This window comes from Epinephelus fuscoguttatus, linkage group LG7 (genome assembly GCF_011397635.1).
Source record: "Epinephelus fuscoguttatus linkage group LG7, E.fuscoguttatus.final_Chr_v1".
Taxonomy (NCBI): domain Eukaryota; kingdom Metazoa; phylum Chordata; class Actinopteri; order Perciformes; family Serranidae; genus Epinephelus; species Epinephelus fuscoguttatus.
The window spans coordinates 2,604,493-2,630,996 of NC_064758.1; the positions used below are offsets into that span (position 1 = coordinate 2,604,493).

Genomic DNA, 26,504 nt, shown 5'->3' on the forward strand with positions numbered 1-26,504 from the left:
TACGTGTTTTTTAATTCTTGAAAGCTAATCATTCCACAGTTTTTGATTACTTTGCATTTGGCTGTTATGCCCCTTTCTGCACATTGCTTAAATCTGCTGTCAGTTCTTCCTGGTTCAAATCTATCATCAAATGCAGTCCATCTTAATATGCCAAATTAATTTCCCGGTTTTAGCTGTTTGCCAATAGAATACCAAGTTTCTAGAGTAAATGTTGTTATCTGGTTTAGGTCTTGTAATTCTTTTTCGTGGGTGGGGATAATTTTTTCACCAATGAGTGTTTGAATCGGGTATTTATCTGTGGACATTTCAATTTCAATTGGGGCGGCTGTGGCTCAGAGGTAGAGCGGGTTGTCCACCAATTGGAAGATCATCAGTTCGATCCCCTGCTCCTCCTGTCTGCATGTCAAAATATCCTTGAGCAAGATTCTGAACCCCAAATTGCTACTGATGATGCTTCCATCGGTGTGTGAGTGAGTTAAAAACTGAGTAGCAGGTGGCACCTTGTATGGTAGTGTGTATGAATGTGTGTTTGAAAGGGTGAATGTGACTTATAGTGTAAAAAGCACTTTGAGTGGTTGGATGTCTCGACAGGTGCTATACAAATGCAGGTCCATTGACCATGCAGGTCCATATCTTTCCGTAGGGCTACATAATCAGCATTGCACCAGTGAATAAGCTGTGCCACATGATAATATTCCTTCAAATTTGGGAGAGCCCTTCCTCCTTTATCTTTTTAGCATGGAGTAACATATTCTGGGTCTTTTACCCTCCCAAATAAATCTTGAGATGAGCTTATCCCATTTAATGAATTTAACTTGTGGCATATTCACAGGAAGAGATTGTAACAAATATAGCAGATGTGGTAAAATGTTCATTTTTGTCACATTTATCTTGTCATCACCCCTAATGGATATGTGGACCATCGGTCTATATGTTTCCTGATATTAAGATCAACTTGTCCATAGTTGCATTCATATAGGTTTGCTAGATTTTTAGGTACTTTTACTCCCAAGTATACAATTGATTTTACATCCCAGTTTATTTTCAGTTCTTTGAGCTTTTGAGTTGGTGAGGAGTGAAACATGAGAAATTGAGTCTTAAGTAAATTAAATTTATAACCCGAATATGAGCCAAATTTTTCCAAAGTTTTCATGAAGTGCATAAAGGTGTTAGTGGGATCATGTAAGTGGATCATAATGTCTTCTGCGAAGAGACTTACCGTAAAACTCGGAATATAAGTCGCAGTCTATTTTTTAAGGTCTCAAACAGGGAAAACAAGGTTTTATATTACTATTTGTTAATAAAAACGTTATACAAGTTATTCCTACGCTGTTTCCCTTTATTTTTAATTTGAAACACATTTAAAACACAATAACCTCTTAAGCAGCTTTAGTTACTTTTCAGATTGCAATTTTCCAAACAACCTCTTCATGAAATAAAATTATGGTATAACAACATCTGAGCCATAAAAATGAGTTTAAATTAAACTCAAAATTTTTTTTCTTTTTTAAGACAGCATTACAGTACCTTATTACAGTGTGGACTGTAACTATACATGCTTACTCAAATCCCAAAAACGAATGACCATATTTTGATTTCCAAAAAAGAGGACACTTGGCTGGCCACGAGCCTACTTAAATGATACTTGCAGTTTACTCAAAGATGCCTTATAATTTTGATATATTTAAAATTTATATGTATGGATAGAAAAATCAGTTATATTACCAAATAATATCTGTGGCCTGAGTGTGGAGATCTGAGCCCGATGGTACCCAACGGGTCGGCCGGGTTTGGTCAAAAATGTAGCTATAAATTGTATTCGGGCTCGGGTCGGATTCGGTCAGCTTTCAGTGAAAATGTAGTGTAAAAATAAATAAAATCCTATTGTCTGTCCTGTTTATTGCTTGGGCACTGTTATTTACATGACAACACCTGAACATAGCACACGCAGACACACACTTGCTGTTTGTTTCTACCTCTCCCCTCTCTGGAAGTCTCGGACCTCCAGCCGCCCACCTCTGCCTTGATTAAACACTGAAAATAAAAGAAGGAGACAGGTTTTTCCTGTTTTATCTTATTTTGTTTTATTTCTCTCTCTCCACCTCGCTAGAAGCATCGGACCTCCCGCCTCCCGCTCCCGTCTCAAACACGGAGGTCTCCCTCTCCTCAGCTGAGCACCCACGGCGCACACCCGGCCTGTTAAATAGCCTGTAACCAGTGTGCGACGCAAACTCAGTGCTTTGGTCATTAAATAATGTCGGGCTCGGTTCGGGTTTGGACAGAAATATGCTGCCCGTGCTGCACTCTAACACACACACACACACACACACACACACACAAACACACGGAAAACCGGATATTATCATCAGTTTATAAAAGACCCCCGGACAGAACGTGAAAAGTGGACATGGCCGGGCAAAAGAGGGTGTTTGGTCAGCCTAACGTAGTGCCATCTTGTGGGTCAAATTACCTATGTCAGCATTTACCTTGGTCTATAGGTCACACCGGTCTATAACCCGCACCCAACTTTTTAGATGAAAAAAAGGGGGAAAAAAGTGCTACTTATACACCAAGTTTTACGGTATTACACGTTTATGCTCAGTGATGTCTATTACTGTTATTGAAGTTTCTTGTCTGATCATTTGCGCCAATGGTTCTCAATACAGAGCAAATAGAGTAGGACTGAGGCAACAACCTTGTCATGTTCCTGTCTCTAATATGAACCTTTCTGAGAGGGATCCATTCACTTTTACTCTGGCTGCAGGTGTGTTATAAATAGATTTAATGCAATTGATTTTCTGTTAAAGCTGAGTTTACAAAGTACAAAAAGTCCCAGTTTACCATGTCAAATGCCTTTTCTGCGTCAAGGCTAATTAATGCTGCTGGTAATTTATTTCTATGTATTTTGTGTATGATGTGTAATGTTCTTCAAATATTGTCTTGAGTTTGTCTACCCCTAACAAAGCCAGTCTTGTCTTCATCTATTAAGTCTTGTATGAATGGCTTGAGTCTATTTGATATAATGGAGGTAAAGAGTTTGTGGTCAACATTTATAATTAATATCAGTCTATAATTCTGTCTATGTTCAGTCTATAATCCTTTAGTGGTTTAGGTTATATAATACACCTCACGGTGCAACCTGGACACATCATCAGTGAAGGACCAGGTGTCATTGGGTGTTTCGGGTCTTATCTTTAGACACCCTCTTCCAGGCGACCCGGCCGGGTGTGATCAGTCCCAGACCTGTGTCCAGGTAGCTAACTGTGCCATTCGTCACCCCTCTTAATCCAGAGCCATCGGGAAGCCTTCTCAGTGGCTTCCAGGATGTTCTTGGTGGCTTGTTGTCTCTGCTGCCCATAGATCCCTAAGTGTTCCAGGACCCGGTGTAGAGATCGCCATGCAAAGCCCCTGCAGCCTACTTCGGCAGGCTCACAGTGGGCCTTCCACCCCTGCCTCCGACACTCTGCTACCAGACAAGCATATTTGGCTCTCTTTCTCTCTTGTGCCTCTTCCATTCTGTCTTCCCAGGGGACAGTTAACTCCAGTAGCACCACTTGCCTGGTTGTCCTGAACACCAGGATCATGTCTGGCCTGAGTGTGGTCGGTGTAATTGTGTCCGGGAACTTTAACTGCCTTCCAAGGTTGACTAGGAACTGCCAGTCTCTTGCTGCTGAGAGAAGCCCTCCCTGGGCCTTTGGATGGGGTTGATGCTTCACCCCGGCATGAACAAAAGAGATGGTTTGCTTTGTGGTGTGTTGTGACTTGCTGGAGCTGATGGCGGTACAGATAGTATCTGCTACTGCCCGCAGGACCTGGTCATGGCGCCAATGGTACTGCCCCTCTCCCAAGGCCTTATGACAGCAGCTTAAAATGTGCTCCATAGTTTCCCTCTTCTGGCAGAGTTGACAGGCAGGTGAGTCCACCAGGCCCCAGGTGATCAGTTTGGAAGGGCTTGGGAGGACGTCATATACTGACTGGACCAAGAACTTGAATCGGAGAGGCTCCGATCTCCACAGTTCTGTCCATGTGATTTTCCTGCCAGTAGTGTGCTCCCACTTGGTCCAGGCCCCCTGCTTACCCATGCCCACCATCCTGCTGGGGAGAATTTCTTCCTTTTCTGCCCGCACCTCCTCCTGGATCAGCCTTCGCCTCACCTTTCCCTTGGCATTGTTGTAGGAAGGTGTTGGGGTGCTCCCAAGCCCGGCCTGCCCAGTTGCCACTGTGCCCAACAGGATATTGTGCCTTCTCCTGGGCACGCCACTTCCTTCCAGTTCTGACCTCCACACCCGCGGAAGAGACCTTGGTGTCAGCAGAGTCTCTGTAGAACAGGACTTCCCTGGCTCTGGTGACCTTGAACTCCTCCACTAGACTGCTGAATGGAAGCTGCAGCTTTGTGTTGCGCTCATAAAGGGCGATGCTGCTGAGACTCCATGGCAGGCCCAGCCACCTGCGCAGGAAGTGATTTATCTTCCGTTCGAAGCTCTCCACGGTGGTGATCGGAACTTCATATACCAGAAGAGGCCAGAGGAGTCTGGGCAGGATTCCATGCTATTAAATCCAGGCCTTGAATTTCCCGGGAAGTCCTGACCTGTCCACGGTAGAAAGCTGAGAGCTGAGGTCAGATCGCTGGTGAAGAGCTTCCCCAAACTCTTCACTGGCTTCTACAGATGCGATCTTTGTGTCCTCCAGAAAGAAGCGGAACTGGTCAGTTACCTTGAATTTCTTAACCCTTTCTGACCTGCCATAGAACAAGTCCGCCAGAGCATATCTTTACAATTTTACCTGCTGTAGTGCCATTTTTTGGAGTCTTTTAATATGCTATACATCAATACAACCCTTAAATCCCAAATTTTAGTAATATGTGTGGACATATGTCCATACTAATGAAAGAAATTGCTAAAAAGTGCAATAAACCACTAAAAAAAGTGAAAATTGTTTTTGTTTTTACACGTATTTTTCTAAATACATACATACATACTGTGATAGAGGTGGCTGCACACCTGGCCTCCTTTTGGGCAGAAAAAATGTGGTAGGGGATGTGGCAAGATGTCAGGCTCCTTTTCGGTTCTCCAGCCAGCTCCATCACCAGGGAGTGTCTCTGACCTGGAGCCTCTGTTTGCTGGAGACCGACTCCTTCCTCCCCCTCTGCCTCCCTCCGGGGTGCAGGGCGAGGAGACCCCTCCACTTCCTCCTCCTCATCACTGTCAACTCTGCACACAGATGTTACACAGTGTGTTAGATGTGTTCAACATGAGAGTAATACAATAATGGTGCGTATTTAGTGCAAAATGCTTTCAGTTGTGTTACATGTATATTTTCTTTACTTTACTCTAACTCATAAACAAACAGTATTTCATGAATATATACATACATGTCATAGGAGGGATCTCTCCCTTGGATGAGGTCGGCGTCATCACCACTGTCGGCAGAATCTGGACCAGATGAGTGGAGTGAATCTTCATCTGACGCTGTAATTAGCTTGAAAGCTTTGCGCCGGGAGGAAAGCCGTTTCGCGCGTCTGGGTTGTTGCGGTTCCATAAATATATGTGTGCGAGTGTGTGGTGAATGTCTGGTGTGTGTGTGTGTGTCTAAGTGTTGTTGTGAAAGAGTAAAATACAAAACGAGAGCGAGTGTGTGACTGCAAGCTTAGAGAAATATTTACCGCGGAAGAAAGTAGAGGAATTTCCCGGGAAATGACGTCACTCCTTGTTGCCACGGGTAGTGTCGCGAGAAAGACACGCAAGAAAATAACGTGACAGTTCATGCTCACAACATGATGACGTTTAGTCCAACATAGGAAGTGCTGTGAATACCCGCGATCAGAATTATAATGTTTTTGTTCTTAGCGCTTTTTACTGTTTTTCCACAAACCTGTCAGTGCAAGGAAACAGCACTCTGGGACATGATGAATGCATGGTAAGTTAGAGTAACTCCTTCAGTTTTAAATGCAAAAAGAATTATTGCTCTATCTTATTTGGTTGCAATTCTACCGGCATTTAAAAATCAATATGCTGATATATATGATTGTTGCATTTCTCCACGAGGTGGGGGACAGTGTCTTTAGTCATATTCCAATTGAAAGAACTGCGGAGTAGGGATGACAGTTCTTTTTCAGATGTCTTATACCACTCAGAAGGATATCCGTTCAGTTTTCCTATTGCCTTATGAATCTCCTCTTTCGTCTCTTTTTTTATCCACTTGTTTTGTTCCATTTCAAAAGAAGGAAGATCAAAGATGTCAAGGAAAGCTTTAATATCATTTTGATTTAGGGCTACTGATTTTGTATACAGCTCTTTATAGTTGTCTCTAAAAATGGTCTCAATTTATTTTGGTTCATATTTGAGCTGATTTGTTTTTTGATCATTCATTTTATGAATTCTGGTTTCTGTCTGTTGTTTCCGTATTTGTCTCGCCATCAATTTGGTTGCTTTGGGGCCTGAATCATAGTAATTTTGTTTTAAGTATCTTGATTTTATCTCTATTTCCTGTTGCAGTAAGTCATTAATTTTCTCTCTTACCTCTTTAATTTCTTGTTGTGTCTTGTATTTTTGTTCCGATTGTCTCAGTCCAGACAGTATCATGTATTTGTTCGTTTTTTCTTTTTTAAGGTTGCTTGTGATAGCAATTACTTTTCCTCTTATGACTGCCTTTCCCGTGCATCCCGTACTATAGCTGGGTCTGTCTCACCTTTGTCATTTTCCTCCAGATAGTTTTGGATATCCCTCCTGATTTGTTCTGCTATCAGCTTATTATTTAGTATTCCTACATTCAATTTCCATAGTGTATCTTTAAGTCAATTATCTACTTTAACCTTCAAGAAGATGGCACTATAATCAGACACATCAGACACCCCAATTAGGCCCCCTATTTCCTTTCTGTGTCTCTCAATTTCTGAGCCAGTTTTGGTGTATAAATGCACACTATTGAAATCAATGTTTTTTGCTCGGGTAAACAACACATATTTTGTCTTATTTGCATTAAGAAGTAGTTTATGTTTGATTAGAGATTCTTGAAAAGAATTAAAAGCATTTTGCAAGTTATTGATGGCTGTCTGAACAGAATCCCCACTACAATATAAAATTGTGTCATCTGCATAAAAATGGGCATGACAACCAATTAAAGAAGGAATAATATTATTAATATAGACAGTAAAAAGCAATGGACCCAAAACAGACCTTTGATGTACATGTCAACTAACTGACAAACAATCAGATTTTGTATGGCCAAGCTTAACACATTGACGCCTGTCAGTCAGGTAGCTCTGAAACCATGCACATGCATTTTCATCCAACCCCATTGCATCTAATTTTCTCAAGAGCAAGTGATGATTGACTGTATCAAATGCTTTAGAGAGATCTATAAAAAGAGCAGTACAGTGATATCTTCTGTCTAATGCCGATGTGATGTCATTTGTCACCACTGTGTTTGCTGAAACTGTGCTATGGTTGGCCCTGAAACCAGACTGATAAGGATAAGGAAAAACTAGGAATGTGACCCTTAGCAGCCTTAATAACATTACCAGTACCACTGCTTGTATCAGAGTTAACAAGGGGGAGCTCTGGATATTCTTTATCAAATGAAGTTGCAGCTTCTGCAAAATGTTTGTTTAAGACAAGGCAGACTTCAGAGTCATCTAGTGCAATCGGGTTACCCATTGTAATATTTAGTGGGGGGATTTTGGACATCTTATTTTTATTTTTATCCATATTTTTTATCTTTCCACAACATTGTTGGGTTTGAGGAGGAGCTAGTGATGAGATTCAGATAATAATTGGATTTTGATTTTCTCAGGGCTGAAGTACATTTATTCCTAAGTTGTCTGAAATGCAACCAGTGTGAAGGATCACCCGCATACCTTGCTTGGGACCAGGCTTTATTCCTCTCACAGAGTAAGGCTGATAGCTCCTTGGTAAACCAGGGTGCAGTCCTTTCCTTAATTCTGAGCCTCTTGAGAGGCAACAATTGAAGTAAAAGTATTGGCAAAGGAGTCAAGAGCAACCTGAACATCGTTTTTCTCTGCAAGATTGGCAAAACCACATGCTACATCTTCAAGGAAGAATCGTTCAACAAAAATCTTAAGGTTCCTCTTTGTGACTATGCGAGATCCTGTCTTTTGTAGTTTTGTACTCCTCACACATGCTATGGGGCAGTGATCACTACTGCCCAGCCCAAAAACTCCAGTACCTATCATCTTATCAACTCTATTAGAGAAAATAAGATCGATTAAAGTTGATTTTGAGTGGTCCTTTATATTGGGTCTTGTAGGTTCAGATATAAATTGAGTTAAATTAAAATTAAAGAATAAATCCCTCAGATAATCTGAGATACCACTCAGCCAATTTACATTAAAATCACCCGCAACAATCATTTCCATGTTAACATATTTTGAGATAAGGTCTGCTAATGTATCTAGAGAATTAACATTGGCAGATGGAGGTCGGTAAACACCGATCACCACCAACGATGAAGACCCCAGCTGAACCTACAGAGAAATGAACTCAAAGCAGTTGGATATGGAGATAGAGTCCAAAATAGACACATTTAAACCAGACTTAACATAGACTGCCACTCCACCTCCTCTTCTAGCTCGATCAGCTCTGAATAAGCTGTATCCAGCCAGAGACACATCACAATCAGTAATGCTTTTCTGCAGCCACGATTCACTCAAAACCAAAATTTCAGGATCAGCCTGTAAAACTACAACTTTAACATAGTCCAAATTCTTCAACGGGCTTCTAATATTCCGATAAATTAAACCAAGACCATTCCTGCTCTTGAATGTGTCAGGGCCAAGTGATGGTTCTGAATCATTGGCAGGCCCAGCAGTACCAGGCTTTAAGGGGATCAGGATTAGGTTTGAAGGGGTGACAGAGGGAAGAGGGGAACACATGTAATTTTCATTTGAACACTTTCCCTTCTTGGATCTATCTATATCTATTTCTGGAACCATGAGTTTTATCAAATACAGAGGTTTTTGATCTAGCTGAAATTCTCACAGGAATAGTTGTGGGAGTGAAACCAGTATCAGGTGGGTTTGTTTTTGGAGGTGGACAGTAGGAGGCGCTGACACTGAACTGCAGAAGAAGAGGACATTCAGATGGAGAAGGCTTTGCAGGAGTGCAGTGTTAGCTCTATATTACGGGATAGTAGGCGGGCTCCTGCTAAATTGAGATGGAGACGGTCCCGGTTAAAGAGATCCGGTCTGTTCAGAAAGGTGGTGAAATTATCAACGTAGGGGATGCCAGCATTATTGCAAAAGCCTTCAAGCCAAACGTGAAGCTGCTGGAGTCGGCTAAACTTAACGTCGCCAAAAGTGGGGGGAGGGAGGGATCCAGATATAATGCACCATTTGTTCATATGCAAGATATTATCAATGAGCTGAATACAGTCACCCCTTAGTTTTGTTGACTGCTGTAGTCTGAGGTCGTTAATTCCTCCCAGATGAGCCACAACAGCACGGGCAGAGGGGTGGGAGTGCAGCAGCTGTGGGATGACATCATCTATTTCATTAGTGTTAGCACCTGGATGACACGAGGAGTAGCACTTGTTGACTCGGACATTGCGAACCATAGATGACCCGACCAACAGAACGGGAAGACTGTCAATGCCAGAATCCAGCTCGGCATGTGACCCAGACCCACCAGGAGTGACGGAGGAGCCGGGCAGTCCTGCTCTTGTAGGAGGCTAACACGATTTGTGAGCGGAATGTCATCCGGCACAACTTGATAATGAGGCAGTGACTTGGACTTATGTTTAACTTTGTTGTTCACCAAAAAGAAGTTGCCCAGAACAGAGGCAGAAGAATGGGTTTTTGGATTGGGAGTAAAGTTGGCTCCAGCCGTGGACATCATCCTTTTGGGTTTAGCTCCCGCCCGCAGCCAGCGAGCCTCGGCACCCAGTGGGAAGGCTGACCACCGGGGTGGACTGAAGCGCAGCCTCAGCTGGGTCGGCGGGTGGTTAATAGCTGGTTGATGTTTTCTCATGCTGTCAGACAAGCTATTGCTGAGATTGCTTTAACCCAAGGTCCGATGGCAACTGTTAAATCGCAAATAAAAGATAAACTTTAAAATAGTAAGTGGTCAAAGAGTATAATTCAAAAAGATAGTTAAAAACTTGGTTAAAAAGGAATATTCTTGGAGCCGAACTGACGGAGAGTCAGGATGCCATGCACCAGGAAGTCGGATGTTGGATCTCACAGCTTTCAGGCTTTAATTTACCACACCGTGCCTTGGTAACAGCCTCACTGAAATGGGCTTCCATACATCAAAGAAGCCCATTTCCTCTTTTAACTAATTTTGTAACAGATTTTTTAAATTTCTCTTAAAGCTGGTAGTATTTAATACATAGTCCATTATCATGTTTAAGTCTCCTCCACATATACATATTCCCTCTATTTCAACAGTAATAATATACAAGAGGGATTTAAATAATTGTTTGTCACTCTCAGGTGGAGCATATACAGTGGGTACTGGTTAAAAATGGACACCTCACTCTCACGGAGTGGGATTCACGCATTGTGTGAAATGTAAGTCATGACTGAAGCCACTAGGTGGAAGCAGAGTACTCACATGCAGCTCAAAAGATTTTAGGACACTTCCACGTTTGACCACAATGTGGCTGCAATGGAGAGTGGCGCTGTTTATACTGCAGGTAGTGTACTACTGTAATGTAGGAGCATGAGCGCAAATGACAACAACAAAAGACCAAAAACTACAAGGATATGTTAACTTTACAAAGACATGATGCTGTGTTGCATGAACGATTACACACAGGTGACCGATATGTTTGTCATTTTAAATGCATTTTTAACAGATAAGATTGTCATTAAACACAAGTTTTAGATTTTTTTTACAGTGGCGGCCGCGCTCCATCTTGTTTATAATCAACAATCCGTTATTAATGATAGACTAATCAGTGCAACAGACAAGTGAAAACACATAATGTAATATTCTTACACATTTAACAAAAACGTACCGACATTTTTAATGACTAAAAGGTCAAAATAGGGTTGTAAAAAGATATATCTACCCAATATATCTAATATCTAGTAAAGCTGAACTAGTAAACACACTGCACCTAGATGAACTATGTTAAGAAAAAGTAAAGATGTTGGCTAATTTTCGATATTTTAGCTAATACGCTAGAAACGTTTTTAGGATGGTAGGTTTGTTAGCGGCTCGTAAAATAGAGTTGTAAAATAGGGTCGTAAAAAGATAGATCTACTGAATATATCTAATATCCAGTAAAGCCGAACTAGTAATGACACTGCACCTAGATGAACTATGTTAAGAAAAAAAGCAAGGATGTTGGCTAATTTCAGATATTTTAGATAATACTCTAAAAATGGCGTTTTTGGGACGGTAGGTTTTTTTGCGGCTTGTTGTAAAATAGAGTCGTAAAAAGATAGATCTACCGAATATATCAAATGTCTAGTAAAGCTGAACTAGTAATGACACTGCACCTAGATGAAATATGTTAAGAAAAAGTAAGGATGATGGTTAATTTCAGATAATTTAGCTAGTACTGTAGAAACAGCGTTTTTGGGACTGAATATTTAAATAGACCTATATCAAATATCTAGTACAGCCGAACTATCATGTTATTATTATTATTATTATTATTGGTGGGAAATTATAACAGAGGAATATATTTGCGGTTTTAATATCAAGAACACTTTTCGTGTTTTTGTGTGTATACAGAACATTGTTGAATCAGGGAATCCGTGTGTACACCACGACAATAGATCCTAATTGACTTTACGGAATATGAAAATATTCTGATCCAATTACTACGACGGCGTACAGTAATATGGCCACACGAAGAGAAAAAAAATGAGAAGAGGAAAAAAAAAATAAGTTCCTATTTCAAGAATAAACTCGAAATTTCGTGATTAAACTCAAAATGTCGAGAATAAAGTCGTATCTTAATGACAAACGTAATAAACTACAACAATATAATAATACAATGAATCATGGTCGTTCTGTTGTGGTTCTTGTGGTTTGTTTGCCTATACACATAATAATGACCGTGGATGCAAAATCCAGGCAAGGAGGGCTGCACTCTCCGCTCCGATAAACCCAACGGAGCGGCGCTCTATAGGGTGCAGTATTTCAGTAATAACCAGTGTTGGGTAAGGGTTACTTTAAAAGTAATCAAAGTACATTACTGTGTTACTTTCTAAAAAAGTAACCAGTTACTTTACTGCGTTACTCCCTGAGTAAAGTAACTCAATTACTTTAAAAGTACTTCCAACGTTACTCCCTGAGAAAAGTCAGTCAAGCACTTTTAAAGTACTTTTGAGTATTCTACATTTCCTATTGGCCAATGGACCACAGGGCGCTAAGCCTACAGTTTTTTGTCTCCAAAATTAAAGTTATGGACCACTTGCCCTTCTCAGAGATCCAATTCTCCCATCACAGCTGTCACTTTGACCAGTAGAAACACAGAACGATCTGCTGCCGTAGACAACTGTATGACAACAACACCCCAGCATTTTTAATATTTCCTCTAGGGATGTTACCACACAGAGTAAAAGGGGGAAATGATGGTGTGAAACAGCAGAGGCACTTTGTCAACCCGCTGAGTTAACGTTACTGTCATTAGCATCAAGCTAGCAAACAATGGTACATCCTCACGGTCGGACGTAAACTAATAACATTAACAAATAGTGGCGGAGCTTTTACTCACCACAATTGCAGAGGCTCCCAGTTTCATTTGAAACGTACTACATTATAGACGGTCTGTTATTTATTAATCCCTCTGTGTGTTTATATATTTACTTTTTATCCGCTCCGTTGTCTTTGTAAAGTTAACATATCACACTGTCATTTCAAACTCAACACTTGTTTCAAATTAAAAGCCCCTTATAACCTCGGCTGAGAGAAGCCCTCCATTTTCTAAATAGGCTTTTATTCTGAAACATTTGTCAGAACTTCCTGTGGAAGATACAGTAGCTTGACAGTTTACTTATGGTGCTTCAAATGTAGCTCCTGCCATCTGCTGACGCTTTTAGGTGACTACAACAACATGTCTGCTGGCACATGAACAGACACAGTTCTGACTCAAATAACAGTGAAAGTAATAAAAATAGGACAAGAATAACCCGATGACATCACACACGTCGTGAAAGACGACCGGGGATAATTGGTGAGTACCAGCGTGTAGCGTGTACCAGGCATAATGCAAGTCCTGAGTCTGAAATATGTCTGTCAGCGAGTCCTACTCCACCTATTTAGACTCCACCGTAGACAATGGCAGCATTTCTCCAACCACGTAGTGAGCCACAAGCTCCGTGGTTTCTTTCAGACTGATAGGTTTAACGTTATCTCCGTTATTAGAAGCAAACGACAGCCGTTGCTGTTTCGGAGCTGAAGGACCAGCGTTCTAAAAGTAACAGAAGTAACTGATGTCTTGTTTGAAAATGTACCTAAGTATTTGATTACTCAAACAGCAAACTAATGCGTTAGGTTACTCGTTACTGCAAAAACTAATCAAAGTACTTTAACGCGTTACTTTGTGATCATTATTGGACCAGAAGCACTCACCATATACTCCCATAACTTCACCCTAAACAAAGACGGTTCCACAGTATCCACCTTCCCTCACAACCGAAATTTTGGTGTCATTTTGGATAAATCCCTCTCCTTCGACCAGCACATTAAACACATAACCAAAACAGCCTTCCATCCCTCTCCTCAGCCGCAGAAACTCTCATCCACACCTTCATCACCACCTGCAACAGTCAACTCTATGGCTCATCTTCAAAAACCCTCAATAAGCTTCATTATATCCAGAACTCTGCTGCTTGGCTACTCACCCCCCCTTCCACTAGTGACCACATCACCCCCATTCTCCATAAGCTCCACTGGCTCTCCATCCCCCAGAGAATTCACTTCAAAATCCTCCTCATAACATACAAAGCCCTCAATAACCAGGCCTCACTCTACCTGTCTGAGCTCCTCCATCATCACACTCCCACCTGTGCACTTGGCTCCCACCCCACCTGGACCAAGCACAAATCCTGGGGGTACAATTGCTGCTCCCACCCTCTGGAACTCACTCCCCAAACCCATCCGAGACTCCCCCTCTCTCTCTCCATATTCAAAAAAATCACTCAAGAGTCACCTGTTCAATGCTACTTTCAATCACTGACGGTTTCTTCTCCACATCCCTTATTTGTCCCGATAACTGTCAACTTTTAAATCAAGGTATACTTTAAAACACATACAGTACCTTCCCATTCCAGAAAAAATGGGCTCTCCTTAAAGCCATAGTAGCTCTTTTTACACAGAAATGGTGCTATACAGCCGCTACCAAGCCACAGAACCAAACAACAGCGGTATCATGCTGCTCCATTGTGTGATTTTAGACAGCATGCTGACATCACAGAATCAAAAGAGGCGTGAGGGGCATGACATGTAACACAACAGCGTCAACCTCTAATGTGACATAAAATATATGCATCAGTGGCGCTTAATAAACAATAACAAAGGCAAAACGTGCCTATCACAATCATTTACCATCCCTGTTATAGGACGGCTGATCTCATTCTATTCTCAGAGGATAAGGAGCTCCCAGGCCTTATTGGTTTCCCAATTTCTGAACATTTTGCTGTTCTTTTTCTTTGAGTTAGCTGCTAACACTACTTTTTAAATCTCCTGTGGTGGATCGTACACATAACATATCATCAAAACGTCACGCCTGTGACGCCCATGGTCCCGTCCTGCCTATTTTTACAGACACCATTTGGTCCTGTTACTACCTCCTGTGGCAGATTAAAGGCAAGACCACTCTGTCCCTGCATTCTGTGATCATACCACCTTATATGCAGCACAGTGAGGCGGTATAATGGTGCAATATTCCTGCCTTGAACAGGCATGGTAAAAGGGACTAGTGTTACTCAAACACTGGAATTGAGCAGTAGTGGAAGAAATAAAATCCTTTCCTCAAGTAAAAGTATGAATGTACCCAAATGGCATAATTAAAACATTATGGAGGAGTCAGTTTAGGTATATTTAATCATGTAATGCCTAACCATACCTGGTGATTTTCAGCAAAGAATGATATCATGAATCACAAAATAGAAGCTGCTTAGTGGAGCACTTGTACTGTAAGAGCTGTGGAACCTGCCTGTGTGACCTCCTCTTATCTCCAGTACAAGAGATAAAGTTGAGTAGTCTGCTTGTTTTGTCACTGTACAGGATGCAATGACCCAGTGTATGCAGAGCCGCGAGCATCAGTACATCTTTGAACCTGTATGTGCATCCGTGCTGCTCAGACGAAATGCCACCAAGGAGCCTCTGAGGTCTCGACACACCCCACGAATTGAAGGCCAAGTTCAGCTGGAGCCCATGTCCTTACGCCTGTCACAGGTCTGTATGAACACCTGATGCTTTTGTTATCAACAATGGAAGTGGAGTTAACAGGTGATATCTCTGAGTGTTTCAAGTCACGATACTGAAATTCCCAAAGGTAAAAAAAAAAACAAAAAAAAAAAAACAAGGGACAAATGATCTTTTCACTTTTTCTGACTTTCCATCTCCAAACACATGGCTATCTAAAATAAACAGTTGAAAGTGATGAACAATTTATACTTAAATACTGAAAACAATTTGACCTATATCCTAACAGTGTATTTTTATTGTATGTCTAAGCCTGGCAGCTCCTGCTGCTACTGGCTTCACAGAGTCAACTGAGCACCTTATTAGTGGGTTTCTCTTTATTGTTTAGTCAAGTTGTATTCATTCCTAGACACACTGGTATTTACACTGGTATTTACAATCTTTATTCACATGCAGCCATGTTCAAAACAAAACTGAAACTTTACAAGGGGGATTACTGTATAATCAGATGACCAGCCAACAATTAGCACAGTGATATTAAGGTTAAGGATAAGATTTTTATGTTTGTGGCAGAGCCCAGATAATGTTTAATTAGATGTTTTCAGATCTGCTCCTGTTTTAATTTGTTATTTGTACAGTTTCGTGCATTTAGCTTTTTTTAAGATGCTGTCAGTGGCAGTCCACACTCACATGTGCTTACACTGAAATTCTTCCAGCAGTTGAGAGGGCATATGCCTATTGTTTCCTGGTAGGCTTTTTATTTCAAAGATACTTCACATATTTCAAATCAAGTCAACCCTAAAACAACAGTGACATGCCTATATTTATATTGAAAGGGTTATTGGTCACTGTAAGTGTTCCTACTTTCCATACTAGCCCAAATAAATGTCTTCATAATGGGATTTCAATGTAAGTGATGTGGGACAAGACCCACACTCCTAATTTTAGTACAATGACACACTATAAGCTTCATCTGAAGCTTATATGAGGCTCACTTAGACTAATCAAACAGGGATCTTCCAAAGTTATTTTGAGGTCTTATATTAACCTCAGCTGAACTAGGATGCACAGAGGGAGGGTGGGAGGAAAGACTAGTAACTCTGCACAGTAGCAATGGGATCAATCAGTCAATGAAAACGTGTCAGTGTCAAAAAGATTTCCCCCCTGCACTATGTTTTTTATTGGCCTTTATTAGGGGTGGGAATCACCAGAGGATCCACAATACGATATTATCACGATACTTCAATTACTTTATAATATAATTGCGATTTGATAAGTTAGAATATACTGAGTATTGTAATAAAATATATTGCAATATATTGTGATACAGCGATCCGCTACTTAAAGAGGCAACAGATAGGATTTTTGTTTTTTTTTTAGCTTGGTGCCACCTAGCGTCAGCGGTGTTGCTCGCACTGTCGCAACGACCAAATTGACCGTGGGGATCAGAGATAATCAATAAAATGTAGGCTGTAAAGCCACCAGTATACCTCTATGTATATGCAGAATGAGAAGGTGTGTGGACACTCTACTAAGTGACCCTCCAGTGATAATCATCTCTGCTCTCTGCTCTGACGGCTGCTCTTTGGAACTGCTGCCAGAGGAGCTGCTGAATGAGTTCCCTCACTAAAAGAGTCTGAGAAGTCCGGTTTATTCCACACTACGGAAGCTGCTCCTCTTTTTGGAACCACCTCGAACCAGTGTGCAGAGACAAACGCTTTTGAATAAACAGCCAAAAGCTAGCCTGTGGACTGGAAAGCCCGCTGCACAAACACATCAAGCTAGCTTAGCCTGATGGCTAAGCTAGCACAGCTAGCCAGCACACTTAGCCTGATGGCTAAGCTAGCCGGAACAGCTAACGTCATGCCCAGTGAAGAAGATCTGCTGCTGAGGAAAGCAAACAAAACGATCACTGACCTTAAAGAGGACATCCGCTGGCTCTCGGATGAATTGAAAAACAAAGAGTCACTTCTGGCTAGCTACTTGGATGTGGCGCACAAGCAGTCACTACGGATTGCCTCCCTCACCGCAGCCCTCCAGGACACAGCTCCTTGGGACCCCTCCACCTGTCCCCGGCCTTCCTCCTGCTCGACACCTCACCATCAGTCGTCCCGAGCCGAGGTGGCAGTCCGGGGTCGTAAGACAGCGGTGGAAGGGACTGCTTCACCTCCTCACCTGAGCCTCTCCAACCGCTTTGCGATTCTGTCCGGGGATGATCCAGCTCCGTCTCGTCGTGACCTGGACCCCTCTCCGATCACGGCTTCCTCTCCACCGGCAGCAGGCGATGTTCGGCCGGTAACTCTCCGCTCCGCCGAGGGGCCACATTGGCAGCTGTCTTCCCGGGCAACGACCTTTGCATCTCGGCGTAAGATCCTGAAGGAGGCTGTGCTGAGACGCTCCGGAGGTCCCCACTACCCTAAACCGGGAGATAATCCTCCTCAAGGGACTGCTGCCGCTGCCTCGCCGCAACATTCGTCTGCTCAGACTCCTCTCCCGGTGACCCCAGCACACGGTCCGGATGCTGACCGCCCGCCGCTTTCCCCTGGGGAGCCACAGCCGTCCTCTCCTCATCCCCTCTTCCCCCCCAACCACTCTGATAGTGGGGAACTCCATAGTGAGAAACATCTGTTTCTTTAACGCTGCCACTCTATGTTTCCCTGGAGCCACAGTCCTGGTCCTCCTGGATAAGCTCCCGGGGCTGCGCTCACTACTGTCCTCCATAAACCGAGTGGTTATACATGTTGGGACGAACGATTTAGCTCGCCAACAGTCTGAGCTTACCAAAAACGATTTCAGTGCCCTTTTTAACTTTTTAAGCAGCTGTGGAAAGTCCGTTTTTATCTCTGGCCCGATCCCCACATTTGGGTGTAGAGCGTGCCGCTTCTTGCGGACCCTCTCTCTCCATACCTGGCTTCTGTCCGCCTGCAGTGCACGTGGCCTTGGTTTTATTGACAATTTTAATCTGTTTTGGAACCGGTCTTCCTTCTTCAGGACCGACGGACTTCACCCCAACTGGCTGGGTAGCCACATCAGCCTCAAACATTCAGCACGCTGTTCAATCTGCTCCTCATGACTGACTGTTGACATCACACGCCCCCTCCACGGAAACTCTACCTCCACCTGCATCAGTAGTGGCACCGAGTACTGTTCCCCCTGCCAGCTCCCCCTACCGGTCTCATTTGTCACCAACACTCTCACCAGAAACATTCCCAATAGAGACCATCATAAGGTACAGAGCACCCCGTCCACACAGCAAACCTTGTGATAATAACATCCTGCACTCCCCTTCCATACATCGCACAGGTGATGATGAGCGCACGTTCGGCACAAACATTAACTTGGCCGTGCTGAACGTGCGCTCTCTTTTAAATAAAACTTTTATTATAAATGACCTGATTTTAGAGAATAATATTGACAGTATTCTTTTAACAGAAATATGGCTTGACACTGATGCACCAGTTGTTCTCAACGAGGCCTGCCCAACAAATTTTAACTTTTTATTCTCTACTGGGGGGGTAAAAAAGGAGGCGGAACTGCATCTATAACCAAAAGCACACTGCACTCAAATGAAGTTTCTTTTAACAGTTACACATCATTTGAGCATCATGCCTTTGTTTTTAGCAGTCCTCCTATTCTTTGCATAACGGTTTACAGACCACCCCACCATTCTGCCTCTTTTATCAGTGAATTCTCAGAGTTATTATCAATCATACACACCACTTACAATAGAATTTTAATAACTGGTGATTTTAATTTACATGTTGATAATACCTCGGACACAATGTCCAGAGAACTTTTAAACCTTTTAACCTGCAAGGATTTTAAACAGCATGTCACACAGCCAACTCACAACAGAGGACACACCCTGGACCTGGTCATAACCCTTGGCCTGTCCACTGGTGTGTCCTCTGTTGTTGACCTGGCTGTGTCTGACCCCTACTGTGTGTATTTTAACATCACCAGTTTTAGCCATCAGGAGGCCCCGGTGAGAACGGTGAGGAAATGCTACCTAACTTCTGAAGTGGCTGCAAATTTTATCCAGATTTTACAGAGCACTCCTGCTGAAATTTTACCTGCACCCTGTGATTTTATTGTGGACAATTTTAACATTAAAGTCAACACTTGACTCAGTGGCTCCACTTTTAACAAAAACAATCAAAACAAAACCTACACCCCCGTGGAGAAATGAATATGAATGAATGAAATATCAAAAAGTTGAAAAGAAAATGCAGGAGTGCAGAGATGAGGTGGAGAAAAACAAAACTGACTATTCATTACGAAATATTACGTGAACAACTCAAAACCTACAATAATACAGTCAAACAGGCAAGAATATCCCACTTTCAAAACTCATAACAGATAATAAAAACAACTCCAAATTCCTGTTCTCCACCTTCGATCTTTTAACTAGCACCAATTTTAAAAAAAACAGCCAAGATTTCAACAGATGCCCTCTGTGAGGACTTTGCAGACCACTTCAGAAGTAAAATCAATGACATCAGATCCAGTCTTTTATACCAACAGAATGTAATTTTTAACACACCTGGTTCATTGCTTTTACCTGAGGAAACACTGGAGAGTTTTGCCCTGGTTAATGCAAGGACACTTGGTTGAGTTTTCTCTCAGGTAAACCCAACAACCTGCCTTTTAGATCCGATTCCCACATCACTTTAAAAATATTTTATGGATTCTTTGAGGAAGAGTAATTTAGATCCCAACATTTTTAATAATTATTGACCTGTATCCAACTTACCGTTTTAAAGTAAGATTTTAGAAAAACTGTTTTTTAACCAAGTAAATTATTTTTTAAAAAGAAACAGTATTTTAATTAAATATCAATCTGGTTTTAGGATGAACCATATTACAGAGACAGCCCTTTTAAAGATTTTAAATGATATCAGGTTTAATGCAGATTCACAAAAACTCACAGTCTTGGTACTACTGGATCTAAGTGCCGCCTTTGATACAGTAGATCACCACATTTTATTAAACAAACGCAGAAACCTGGTGGGCCTCTCTGGTACTGTTTTTAAGTGGTTCAGTTCTTATCTCACAGATCGTTGTTTCTTTGTAAGAATGGATACATGTTCCTCCAGAATGCATGAAATCAGGTGTGGGGTGCCCCAAGGGTTAATTTTAGGTCCAATTCTTTTTAATGTATACATGCTTCCCCTTAGGGACGTCATCAGGAGGCACGGCATCAGCTTCTACAGTTACGCAGATGACACACAGTTGTACATCGCCGTGTCTCCTGATGACACAGGGCCAGTTGATACCCTGTTAAACTGTATTTTAAATATGAAGTCATGGATGGCAGTGAATTTCCTACAGCTCACCCAGGACAAAACAGAGGTCTTAGTTGTTGGTCCTGAAGGCCAGAGAGAAACTTTTACCAAAACTACAAGATTTTAAACCTTCACAATGTGTAAAAAACCTGGGCGTCATTCTTGACTCTGAGCTTAGTTTTATTCCACACATAAAAAATGTAACAAAGATAGGTTTATATCATCTTAAGAATATAGCCAGAGTCCGCCAGTTTCTCTCTCAGGCTAACACGGAGGTGCTGATGCATGCTTTTATCTCTTGTCATTTAGATTACTGTAATGCCCTGCTCTCTGGTCCTCCCAAAAAGACCATCTCTAGTCTGCAGTTACTTCAAAACCCAGCCGCACGAGTGTTGATGAGGACCAGAGGGCGGGCACACATTACACCAGTTTTAAAATCGCTGCATTGGCTCCCCGTGTGATTCAGGATTGATTTTAAGGTTCTTTTATTAGTTTTTAAATGTCTTAACGGTCTTGGGCCATCTTATTTATCTTACCTGCTTTATCATATCAACCCTCGCGGATCCTGAGGTCCTCTGGCACCGGCCTTTTAATTGTTCCAAAAGTGAGAACAAAAACCCACGGGGAGGCTGCATTCAACCATTATGGCCCTCACTTATGGAACAGCCTGCCAGAGAGCATCAGGACTTCAGAGACTGTTGATGTTTTTAAGAGGAGACTCACCTTTTTAATTTAACTTTTAACTGATTTCTTTTACTCTTTTAATTCTTATATGCTATTTTAAATTCTAATGCTTTTAAATGATTTATTTTTCATCTTTAAGCATTTCATTATTATTAAGTTTCTAAATCTTCATTTATTTATTCATTTATTATTATTTTATCTCATACTTGTTTTATCATATTTCCTTTTAGTCTTTTAGTTTTTAGCTCCAGTGTTTCCTCATGGGGGGCCTCCACACTGAGAGGTGTGCCTGCTCTGCCCGCGGGATGTTGTCCTGGAGATCCCTCAGGTCTGGAGGACTGGGACGTTCTACACCATGTGTGGAGTCCACCCTAGTCTATCTGGGTCGGGGTGGTCTCTGTGGTGGCGCTTCCTGTGGCCTTATGCTGCGACACCTCTCAGTGTGGATAAGCTCCCTATAGGTGGTTCTTTCCTCACCTGGTTCCTCAGTGCCCAGCCATGTTATTTACTATATTGACTGTGTTTGTGTGTTTATTACATTTTACATTACATTTTAATGTATGAAAAGTACTATACAAATAAAGTTTGATTGATTGATTGATAAATAAATAAGTAAAGAGACCGAGCAACAATTATCAGATTTATCTGAAGAAAAAACAAATAGTAATGCAAATAGTTATACCCAAATGCACAGTACCAGTACAAACAACTCACAGTAAATTATACCAATATGTACAGTATCAGTACAAACAACAGTAGACACGTAAGGGATAATGTATAGTGAGCCGGTGACTGTTGACAAATAACTCCTGACAGGGGAATGGAACCCCAGTGTGCAGCGGAGTTATTTTTTTTGCTTACTACTAAAACATTCAAATGTTACAACTGGCATCAATATCATTAAATTGCTGGCAGAGTGTATTGACAGAGGAGAGGCGTTCACCAGACAAACGGGAGCGGAGGAGAGGATTTTACTCCACTTCTCCTGGTCGGAGATGCTGGGTGCCCAGTAGCTGCGAAGGCTGCCCTCACATTTATGGCCAGTGACTGATATGATCTCCCTTCTCTCCAGGCCAGCTTGGGAGAGCTGTGTGGACTAACGTTAACTGATTTTTGATGCTCCTCAGTCTAAGGCCGTTGCAGTGAAAAGTCCAGTGTTCACAGCTGGGCGTAACTTAACTGGGCGATGTCCATCGATAGCTGCTCCATGAGAAGAGAACAGAAGGAAGGGAGGAGGGTATCACTGTCCGAGGGCTGCAGTAGAATGGCAACGAGGATGTCAGCTGACCAACACTCGCTACCCGGTCCCTGGTTCCAGTGATTTGTGATACAGTACAGTCCTCTCTCGTCTAGCTAACACTTAGCCGTGTTACTTACTGATCCATTAGAAAGAAAGCTAGCTGGACATCGGTTTTGAAGCCTCTTCGGTCACAGAGCTCCCTCCATCTCTTGAATGCCTGACTGAGGTTTACTCTTGTTTTTCCTTTCTTTTATCACTCTCCTTTTTGCTCTTCTTTGCCTCCTCAGACAGAGGAGCTCGTTTTCTTTCTCTAGGCTGTTTTTAACTTGTTTCCAAACATTGTTCGTCTGCCATAGTGCTCGTGACTCAACTGTCTCATGCCCAACTCCTCATAAGGACCAGCTCCAGTCCCTAATTGGCTGACCGACCAGTTTCACAATACATGACGCGTTTCCTGCCGTAAAGCAGATTTTTTCCGCGAAATTTCGGCACTGGTGGCAGAAGCTTATTACAAAGATTGCAAAGCCACTGAGTAACCTATGTAAACACTGATAGTCTGATTTTACTGTGGCCACTACCCTGTGCAACCCACATTATTTTCATAATGATATATTTAGGAAAAGATGCTATCTGTTGCCTCTTTAAAGTTAATGTGGGCTCCTTTCCCACTTCCTAGGCAAGGCAAGGCAGCTTTGTTTGTATAGAACATTTCATACACCAGAACAATTCACAATGCTTTATGAAGTAATAAAATATAAAACATTTTAAAGGATACCAATTTACATTAAAAGAGTAAAGCGAAAAAAGATATAAAAGGTCTACTTCCACTACTGTTGCTCAGACCACACCCATCTTCAAAATCAGCCTTATTTCAACTACACATTTATGAAGTTTCGTGACTGCATCTTGCATGATTGTGACACAATATGTGTACGTGCTTAGTTAAAGGAGCTATATTTAAGAAATCTAAAGCAAATAGTCGTAAAATTATCCTAATGTGTCACAGAGACTAAGGAATAATGTTCATATAACATACTGATCTCACCGACAACAATAGTAAGGCCAGAATATTCGCATTTAAAAAAAAAAAAAAATTACGGTCCGCAAATCAAGTTTATGTTTTGAATTTGTGTTTTGGCCTGTTGAGCCACCCACCGCCGTCTACCAGTCACGCAGTCAGTAGAGTCTCAGCATCAGTTACAGTTACGACTGAGCTACAGCAGTACAGCAAGCAGCATTAGCAGTGTCCTGGTACATAGCATTAGCAGCCGGCTCCTCCTCAGCTGTATCCCTGCAGCAGTGTTAGCAGCAGAGAAGCCGGACTTGCTCGAATGGTCTGCTGGAAAACCAAAGATCAAGGACGTGGCGACGCAGCCCTGCCACGTCAGCTGCCCGTGGGCAAACAAATCAGTCTCTAGCGTGCCGCTGTCCAGCAACCTCGAATCTGTAGGGGAGGGGAGGCGGACACGACTCGCGGCAGTATTTTGAATTTGAGTGCAGTAACCGTTTTGGCCACATTCTTACATACAGTGCCTTTAAGTGGAGCTACAAGGCCATTTAATGGGACTAATGTCCTTGTCCCAGTAAACAAGCATGGGAGGGGAATCCTTTTACTGACCGAAGTATGTCCGACTCCACTACAATAGGTGGTGATGTGCCCTCTTTCAGCTTGTTAGTATAGGACCTTTTCCGGTTGACCTGTTAATGTCACAGACCAAACAGTCAACAAACAAGTTAGCTACGATTAGCTAGCAGCAAACTGGTACCATGGTGGACAACTTTTCAGCTCTGTAAATTTCATACATGCTGTATACTGTTCTTTTACTTTTTCTTCTGTTATGCATTTAGTGTTATTCAACTGGAAAGTGTGGAGCATGCACAGAGTGCTCTGGCCAGTTTGGGTCCAACAGACTGTATATGTGCTGGAGTAATTCGATTCCCAATCTTATTATCTGGGTGTGTTAGTCCAGCTTTGAGAAATTCCATTTAGTACAATTTCATACTCAAAAAAGCTTCTGTGGTAGATCGCCTTACAATAGGTGTCTCCAAGACCACATTTTGGCACAATGACACACACACACACACACACACACACACACACACACATATATGTGTATATATATATGTATACAGTACAGGCCAAAAGTTTGGACACACCTTCTCATTCAATGCGTTTTCTTTATTTTCATGACTATTTACATTGTAGATTCTCACTGAAGGCATCAAAACTATGAATGAACACATGTGGAGTTATGTACTTAACAAAAAAAGGTGAAATAACTGAAAACATGTTTTATATTCTAGTTTCTTCAAAATAGCCACCCTTTGCTCTGATTACTGCTTTGCACACTCTTGGCATTCTCTCCATGAGCTTCAAGAGGTAGTCACCTGAAATGGTTTCCACTTCACAGGTGTGCCTTATCAGGGTTAATTAGTGGAATTTCTTGCTTTATCAATGGGGTTGGGACCATCAGTTGTGTTGTGCAGAAGTCAGGTTAATACACAGCCGACAGCCCTATTGGACAACTGTTAAAATTCATATTATAGCAAGAACCAATCAGCTAACTAAAGAAAAACGAGTGGCCATCATTACTTTAAGAAATGAAGGTCAGTCAGTCCGGAAAATTGCAAAAACTTTAAATGTGTCCCCAAGTGGAGTCGCAAAAACCATCAAGCGCTACAAGGAAACTGGCACACATGAGGACCGACCCAGGAAAGGAAGACCAAGAGTCACCTCTGCTTCTGAGGATAAGTTCATCTGAGACACCAGCCTCAGAAATCGCAAGTTAACAGCAGCTCAGATCAGAGAGCAGATGAATGCCACACAGAGTTCTAGCAGCAGACCCATCTCTAGAACAACTGTTAAGAGGAGACTGCGCGAATCAGGCCTTCATGGTCAAATAGTTGCTAGGAAGCCACTGCTAAGGAGAGGCAACAAGCAGAAGAGATTTGTTTGGGCCAAGAAACACAAGGAATGGACATTAGACCAGTGGAAATCTGTGCTTTGGTCTGATGAGTCCAAATTTGAGATCTTTGGTTCCAACCACCGTGTCTTTGTGAGACGCAGAAAAGGTGAACGGATGGATTCCACATGCCTGGTTCCCACTGTGAAGCATGGAGGAGGAGGTGTGATGGTGTGGGGGTGTTTTGCTGGTGACACTGTTGGGGATTTATTCAAAATTGAAGGCACACTGAACCAGCATGGCTACCACAGCATCCTGCAGCGACATGCCATCCCATCCGGTTTGCGTTTAGTTGGACGATCATTTATTTTTCAACAGGACAATGACCCCAAACACACCTCCAGGCTGTGTAAGGGCTATTTGAGCAAGAAGGAGAGTGATGGAGTGCTGCGGCAGATGACCTGGCCTCCACAGTCACCGGACCTGAACCCAATGGAGATGGTTTGGGGTGAGCTGGACCGCAGAGTGAAGGCAAAGGGGCCAACAAGTGCTAAACACCTCTGGGAACTCCTTCAAGACTGTTGGAAAACCATTTCAGGTGACTACCTCTTGAAGCTCATGGAGAGAATGCCAAGAGTGTGCAAAGCAGTAATCAGAGCAAAGGGTGGCTATTTTGAAGAAACTAGAATATAAAACATGTTTTCAGTTATTTCACCTTTTTTTGTTAAGTACATAACTCCACATGTGTTCATTCATAGTTTTGATGCCTTCAGTGAGAATCTACAATGTAAATAGTCATGAAAATAAAGAAAACGCATTGAATGAGAAGGTGTGTCCAAACTTTTGGCCTGTATATATATATATATATATATATATATATATATATATATGTATATATGTATACTGTACTTGATGTAATGAACAGTTACTGCAGTAAAGTAGATAAAGAAGACTTTGGGCTATCAAAGACTTTTTGTTTGATATTGACAGCTATTTGGGGGATTATTTGATGTATGGGGACAGCATCCATTTTTCCACCCCTAATTCAACT

At 42.1% G+C, this 26,504-nt stretch overlaps 2 protein-coding genes across 7 annotated transcripts in view; one reads left to right on the top strand and one right to left on the bottom strand.

The window, feature by feature from the left end:
- The window catches only part of vps13d (vacuolar protein sorting 13 homolog D), a 396,056-nt gene that overhangs the window by 161,405 nt on the left and 208,147 nt on the right, over positions 1–26,504 (top strand). For all 6 annotated transcript variants that reach the window (XM_049581624.1, XM_049581623.1, XM_049581627.1 and 3 more), the window contains exon 8: positions 15,201–15,371. In XM_049581624.1, coding sequence (XP_049437581.1) covers positions 15,201–15,371 — 171 coding nt within the window. The remainder of the gene's footprint in view (positions 1–15,200; positions 15,372–26,504) is intronic.
- The window catches only part of LOC125892003 (immunoglobulin superfamily member 21-like), a 437,371-nt gene that overhangs the window by 48,028 nt on the left and 362,839 nt on the right, over positions 1–26,504 (bottom strand). The gene's annotated exons all lie outside the window — the stretch shown is intronic.